The 8,057-nt window shown below is 36.5% G+C and overlaps 1 protein-coding gene across 3 annotated transcripts in view; it reads left to right on the forward strand.

The window, feature by feature from the left end:
- Epc2 (enhancer of polycomb homolog 2) overlaps positions 1-2,373 on the forward strand; it is an 88,942-nt gene extending 86,569 nt beyond the window's left edge. For all 3 annotated transcript variants that reach the window (XM_048812242.1, XM_015479160.2, XM_048812241.1), the window contains one exon: positions 329-2,373. In XM_048812242.1, coding sequence (XP_048668199.1) covers positions 329-401 — 73 coding nt within the window. In that variant the 3' untranslated portion in view covers positions 402-2,373. The remainder of the gene's footprint in view (positions 1-328) is intronic.
- Positions 2,374-8,057: the final 5,684 nt, after the last annotated feature.

An 8,057-nucleotide genomic window follows, 5' to 3' on the forward strand; every position in this document is an offset into this window, starting at 1 on the left:
GATGATTCTCTTTGAGCATCATGTATTCCACCTATTGTAATAAACTGGGATTGTCCTGTGTTATATATTTCATCAGTAATTATCATTAGCTTCTACAAAAATCTGTATTTAGTTGTTATCTTTCCTTAAAAAAATTAGTTATAATCAAGAAACTAGAAATTAGGAATTTCTGAGTTGAAAACATCTTCATTCCTTTCTGCAAGTAATAAAAGTGGAGAAGGTTCTTAGGAAGTCATGTTTAATTGTAGTCACATAAAATTGCAATCTATAAATGCTGAGTGTTAACAGATCCTAGAGATTAATGTTTATTTTACTTTTTGCCTCATAGAGAGAACCATGAACCAGAAAGATTGGGTTTAAATGGAATAGCAGAGACAACAGTAGCTATGGAAGTGACATAACCTAAAACATGTGGCTTTTCCTGTGTGGATGGTGTGCAGTCATTCATATTCCAGCTGAATGCAAAAGGCGACACTCTGTGGATCACAGAGCGTAACAATGGACCTAAATGGACTACAGTATATCGGATGTTAAGTCGATATATGATGTATATTTTGTAAAATTGGGAAAATCACTACCTTGTAAAATAGTTTATTTGTATCATCAATATTATTTCTGTTACTTGAATAGTAGATATTCATCATCATGCTTTTGCACTTGAATTTGCAACTGAATGGATTTTAAAAAATAATTCTTTAATGGGATCATGAGCATGAAATGGGATCCTGCATCACTTGTTTTAACTATTTATTTTGCCATGTTTACATTTTGTATCTTGTAAAAATAAATCCAATTTTGTGTCTAAAAAGTTAAAGATTCATAGCTAGGAAATGAAATTCTTGTAATTTTTTTCTAAAGGAACTGTAAAGTTTTCACTTGGTTCATTTTGTTTCACAATTTGACTAGATGGACTTTTTGGTAAATACTTTAGTGGCATTTCACTGTCAAATATGAAGTTCAAGGCAAAATAGTATTTTCTATTACTGTGCAGGGGAAAGGGATGGATCGATACATGCAAATTTAATGTAGTAACTCACTTTTCCATATATTTTGAATGTATATTTCTATTTATAATACCAGTTTATAAAAAATAATTACACAGAAAAAACGGACTAGGAAAATTATGCATCTAGCACATTTAAACTGTGCAGACATGAAAATTTTTCAAGGATTACATTTTATCTGAAGACTGCATATTTTAACTGGCTTTAAAACTGTAACACACCACATAAAAGATATTTACCAGGTATGTATTGCATTATATCATTGCAATAAATATTGGAAGTCTAGATATCGAGCCATCCCAGGTGTTGGGGGGGGGGGGTTGTGGCAAGATTGTCTTTTCAATTTTGGAGAGTTTTCCTGTGGCTACAAGGCAAGTAACGGGTTGGAAAAAGTCTGACTGTAAGCGTTGGACACCTTCATAGTGTAGTGTTTTAGTGACTTTTTTTATACGGTTCTTGTAAATTAGATACGTGTAGTGGTGTTTCAGAATGTTTGTTTATGCACTAGTTCAGACAACTTTCCCTGTTACTTGTTCTTGATAAGTGAAAACTGCAGGGAAATAAAAAATACATATCAAAACATGGACATGCTGCATATGTGTTTATTTCACAATGTGCACACAGTAAAAAAGAAAATTTAAGGGAGATGATAGCACTTAACAGCACTTTCCATTGTCACAGTGCTTTCCAAGCATTAATAAAAAGAATTATAAGAAGCTCATCTGTGGGCACTATTGGGTTTCAGATAATCCAATATAAACTACCTTTGATATGAAAAGTTCTTAAAATATTTTACAGAATGTAAGTAATTTTCAGTGTAGCAGTCATTGAAATCTCATAAATGAGCCTCATTTTATAAATAAAAGTTTAGAGTAGAATTATATTGCAGGGGAGTTTTGTCAAGTAAGTACTGGGAAATGTAAATATTTTTAATGAATACAATTAAAACCATTTCAAACTTAACATAATTTTATACTTTACATTTTTTATATCTGCAGTCCTGAAAGTTGTAAATTGATATGTCAGTTGAATTAATGGGCCAAGATTTCTGAGAGTGGTTTTTATTCAGGTCCTAACTGTGTAAAGCAATTTATGGTCAGAACCATAGGAAAAATAAATAAATTTAATTTCTTCATTGGTTGTGACCTGATAGGATCCATTATCGTTTCTGCCATACTACCTCTGGAGTTACTCATTGCTGATTATATAAAGGAAATAATTTTGATATGTATTATGACTGTGTTCATTCTGCTTATAGTTGGATGTATCTTCTTGCTATTAAGATTTTAAAACAACTTTAGTGCCAATTTCAGAGAAAGCATTTTTCCCCCCATTTTACTGAAGTAAAGCATGAAGTCAATTTGCCTTATGTGATATATGTGTTATAAATAAGTAAAACAAAAGAACTATTTGTACAGTTTCTGGAGGTGGTGGCAAATCCAGAACTTACTGAAGACTGATGACCAATTTATTTGTTCCTTTTGAAGTAAAATAGAAAAAATAAGCCTTCCTTATTTTGGTGGTTGTAACTGTTTTCGTGGATGGCATTTCAGTTACTTGCATACACATTTTTCCAGTGCTTTTCAAAAACAGAAGAAGTAACAGTACTTGTTCTCATTTTATTAAATTGGAGGATAGTTTATTTCTGCACTGGCAGTACTCTGGACAGCACCACCATCTTTCTGTTTTCTGAGGAAACTAGTATTGGTACCTGGAGCTTTTAGAATACTGGGGGAATGTTTCATTGGAGGGTGGTGGGAATCAAAGATGTTTTGTTTATTTTAAATTAACAAAGTAGTAATTCTCATGTGCTAGGATATCCTTTAATTCAGTAAAAAAGAAAAGTATTTGTAAACTGCATTTTTCTACCTTCTTAAAGAGAGTGCCCTGCTTCCTGTCTCAGTAATTCAAAGTCTTTTTTATGATGTAGCTCTAAGTGTATTTGAGGAGGTGTTGATATGTTTCTTTTGCAAAAGACCAAGCAAAAGTAAAAGTATTTGGAGGCCACTTTAAAAAAAATAACACATACATATATTCTGGCTGTTTTAAAAAACAGGAAATACAGTATTTGTAACTGTGCTTAATAGTTTTTAAAAATTATTTCTCAGGTAATTTGGGGTGGTGATGTGGAGGAATAGTAAGGAAGAATGACATTTCAGAAAATTTGATTTTTCTGACTTGTAGTACAATACTGTGCTTTTCAACAAATTTTGTTGATCATTAGTACATTTATGATGAAGTGTTTTCTTGTCCCTTAACTGACTTGACGAACTACTCAGTTAAAAGGTAAGGATAACTCAAGTGATTCTGAATATTATATCCTATAAGACTGGATGATTTCATCACTAACAGCAACATAACAGCTAGTTCATGGAGCTGGGCGGGTTCTCTCAGTGACTTTTCTTTAGTCCTATCAATAATTGTGTAATGTGTGTACTATTCTTTTCCTATTTTACAGATCAGAGAAAAAAATGCTTAGAGGAGTTTTTTGCTTTCCCTGTGCCCCATAGTTACTGAGTTAAGAATTAAACTTGTAGTCACCACACTTCTACCCACTGTCTCCCATCTATAACATGAAGAACGTACCCTTCCAAGAAGTTCTTCTTGTGCTTCTTAGTCCACTTCATAGCAACATCCAAAGCAGTTTTTGATCCATGTAGAAGACAGCCTTGGGGGAGGGGTTGTGGCTCAGTGGTAGAGTGTTCAACAAGCATGTGTGAGGCGATGTGTATGATTCTCAGCACCATATAAAAATAAATAAAACTGACCATCTATAAAACAATTATGTATTTTTAAAAAAGACAGCATCCAGCACTCTTACAGCACCAGGCTGAGTACATTAGATGCCACTGTGGCTTCTGGCCATCCATCAAGCAAATCCAAACCAATCAGTTTATCCTCCTTTGTCTGCCAGATCTAACCAGTAAGTGCTATAAGGTTGTCAGCACACAGCAACTGAGCAGTGCTGTGTGCTGAATCTTGGCTGAGATGAGCCCTTTCTGGACCTTAGCTGCCCCATCTGTAACATGAACAAGTTCCTGAAACTATGAAAGAGGTCATACCCAGAAACTTGGTGGAGGTGTGCATGTGGCCCATGTGTCACTGGTTGCTTTACCAAGGAAGCAAATGGTATCAGATCTAAGGCTGATCACAATTCGTCCAGAGCTGTTTTTTTTTTTTTTTCAAATCTATTATCATCTATTATAATCAAGGCTGAGTCTAGACAATTGTATTATATTGCAGCTGAGCTTGTATGGAACCAATAATTCTAACCAATTTCAGAGTCTCAAAAGGGCATAAGAATTATATGTATGTATTTTTAGAAGCAAGGACAATGGAGAGACAATTGAGAGAATACAGAATACTCCCTTCGCTACTTATCACTGAACTTGTATCATAACAATGAATAGGTAGAATTAGATAACTTCTAACCTCTCTGCTAACTCCAACACTGTAGGAATTTAGTTCTCCCCCCACATGCGTACATCTGTAACATGAACAAGTTCCTGAAACTTTCTCAAAAGCAAGTGGCTCCCGTGCTTTTGAGAAAAATTGCCTTCCCTGCCTTCATAAGTGTCCATTGGCCTACTAGCACCTTCAAAAGTCAGACCCTGTGTGCCTCCTCCAGATCCTTTTCCTTTTCCTGTTATTTAAAGGGAGAACTACTTGTTTCATGTATACAGGGGTGTTTTTGCTATTACTTGCCATAAAGCTTGAAATTTTAAGCCACATTCCTCCAGCAACAGTTTATTAGATTATGTTGTCTTTCCCATTCCTCCCCCAACCTCCAAGACTGGGGATTGAACACCGGGGCACTCTACCACTGAGCTACATACACCTGCAAGCTCTCTAATTTTTTTTTTTTGGGGGGGGGGGCGGATAAGATCTCACTAAATTGCAGAGGCTAGCCTCCCACCTCAGCATCCCAAGTTGCCAGTATTACAGGCATGCCCTGCTAGACCCACCTAGTCTTTTTTTTTTTTTTTTTTTTTTTTTTTTAATTTTTTTTATTGTGGGTTGTTCAAAACATTACAAATTTCTTGACATATCATATTCCACCCTTTGATTCAAGTGGGTTATGAACTCCCCCCCTCACCCCATACACAGATAGCAGAATCACATCAGTTTCACATCTATGCCGTATCAGGAAAAAAATTAATCTCCAGTATACAAACTTGGTTTCATGAACAGCACATTCTAGAGCAAAAAAACATTTTCCATTTACCAGTGTTGAAACCATTTAGCCACTGGTATAAAGAAGAACACTGTTGGGCCACCAGAGTTTATGGGCACACATAGCTACTATATTATAACACCCATTTCAGTTGCTTTCACTGCAATAAATAGATTTAGATCCTTGATCAAGTGTGCCTAGGTTAGAGTTTGCCAATATGAGGGGTATCAGCCTTCAGTATAGGACATCCATATGCCACACTATGGAGTAAAAAACTTGACACATATCTTAGTATATAAGGAATCTTAACAGGCTGAAATCAAGATGGTGACTGGGTTACATTTTCATCTGGTGGATCCTGGGAAGGGTTCACTTCCATCTCCTCAGGTTGTGCACAATTCTTTTCCTTCTGGTTGTCAAAGTCATAACAATTTGCTTTGAAGCCAGCAATGAAGAATGTTCCTACTGCTTAGCATCTCCTACTTTAGGAGCTCGCCTGATTAGACCAGGTCCATGCAGCTTGGTCTGATTAACTCACCTGAATGATTAAGTACTCTAATTAATTAACTGCCAAAGTTCTTCATCTTTGCCATAGTGTGTTGGGTAGGAGAAGGTCACCAGCCTTATGTGCACGTGGGGAAAGGAATTAGAGGAGCAGACATTGGGAGACAGGAAACAGGGCCATTGTAGGATGTGTCTGCCACCACATCTTGGTAATCGGTTAACTCTAACCTGCTACCACACATCCCAATCTTCATTCACCTCAGGATCGTGTATTAATTCTGCACCTCCATCCAACTCACCTATTATTATAGAAACAGTTAAGATGCTCTGTAGTTCAAATATTTTACTGCTTTGCGAATCATAAATCCCACAGTCCTGGATGTTGTTGGGCAGGAGGTCAGGTTAGGACTAGAGATTAGATATATCAGCAACACCAAAGTCTTTGTGGAAATGAACTGAGGAGAAAGAGAAGTGTGAGCAGCAGAATGTTCAGCATCTGAGTGGCCAGGTTAGTGGGTGGGGAAGAGGATGTGGTCATCCAGGAGGCTTTCGTCTCCCTGGGAGGTCATACAGAGGCAGCATGCACAGATGAGTGGTCGGTAAAGTAATCCAGGCGATGGGAGTTAAGTCAGGAACATGGGTCAGAAAGCTTGAGGACATGTCTTACCAGCACGTCTGGCCATCAGAAACACCTGGGAGAGCTTTTAAAAAATACAGATGCGAACCATGAATCCCACTATTACGTATAATTTTTATTATAATAATAATATAATAAAAATATGGAAAAAGTAAAAATACTGGTGTGCGTTTCACTCTTCCCAGGTCAATTGAATCAGGCTCTCCAAAAGTGAGTCTGGATGCTGGTATTTTGTGCTTGCTTTAGTTCTTTTGTTTGTTTGTGTAGTTGGTTGCCTTTTTTGTTCATAAGTTCCCCATGTGATTGCAGCTAAGGTTGGGAATTACTGGTCTAATTTTCCTATTTCACAGCTGTGACAGTAGACAAGTAACTTCACTGAGCAACTCAGATTTTCTCAGCTCTTAAATATAGAGAATTAAATTGTTCCCCTAGTCTCATTAGCTCTACGAGAATACAGAGAATTCTCTCACTAAACAAACTCCATGGCCACTAGAATCGTGTGAATTTTGAAGAATTCCTTGCAACAAATGTTTTCCCTTGCCCTTTAAGATTTTGCAAGTGTAGGCTTTAAAAAACTAGTTCTAAGCAGGGCGAAGTCGCACGAACCTGTAATCCCAGCGGCTCGGGAGGGAGGCTGAAGCAGGAGGATTACAAGTTCAAAGCCAGCCTCAGCAAAAGCGAGGCACTAAGCAACTCAGTGAGATCCTGTCTCTAAATAAAATACAAAATAGGGTTGGGGATGTGGCTCAGTGGTCAGGTGCTCCTGAGTTCAATCCCTGGTACCCAAAAAGTAAAATTAATTAGTTCTATTTCAGCAATTCAATGTAGATTTAAAATATGGTTACTTAAATTCTCTAGGGCAATTCCTAAATATACCCCATACCTTCCTATCTCAAATGATCTAAGTTCCTGTTATCAATCCCAGAACATCATGCTCAAAGACCTGTTCCTCTACAGAGTGTAATTAGCACTTTTCAGGCTCATTTATTGCCAATGCTGGAAGTTTCCAGCCTCTCTAGACCAACAGCTGTCAATACACCCCTTTTTAAGTGTATATTACTATAGCATACAGTCCAAGATCCCAGCAGATGCCTGAAGTCAAGGATAGTATGGAATTCTAAATACAGGTCATCCCTCAGTGTCCACAGGGATTGGTTCCAGGATCCCTGTGGATACCAAAATCCATTGATGCTCAAGTCCTTTGTATAAAATGGCATAGTATTTGCATATAACCTATGCATGTCTTCACATATTCTTTAAATCATCTCTATATTACTCATAATACCTATTGCCATGTAATGCAATGTAAGTTGTTATACTGTGTTGTTAGGGAATAAAGACAAGAAAATATCTATACATGTTCAGTAAAGATGTGATTTTTTAAAAAATATATATTTTTTATTTGTGTTGGTAGAGCCATAGATATGGAGGCCCAACTATATACATACATACATACATACATACATACAACTATGATAGTTTGATTCATAAATTAGACACAATAAGAGATTAACAAATAATAAAATAGAACAATTACTGGGGCCATTATTATGTAAAATCAGAGTTATTTGAACACAAGTATTGTGACAATGTGACTGTTGGTCTGATAACCAAAATGGTTATTAATTAGCAAGTGGGTAGAATATACAGCATGGATACACTAGACAAAAGGATGATTCACACCCTGGGCAGATGAAGTGGTATGGTGTGAGATTTCATTATGCTACTCAGAACAGTG

This window comes from Marmota marmota, unplaced genomic scaffold, assembly GCF_001458135.2.
Source record: "Marmota marmota marmota unplaced genomic scaffold, marMar, whole genome shotgun sequence".
NCBI classification, from domain to species: domain Eukaryota; kingdom Metazoa; phylum Chordata; class Mammalia; order Rodentia; family Sciuridae; genus Marmota; species Marmota marmota.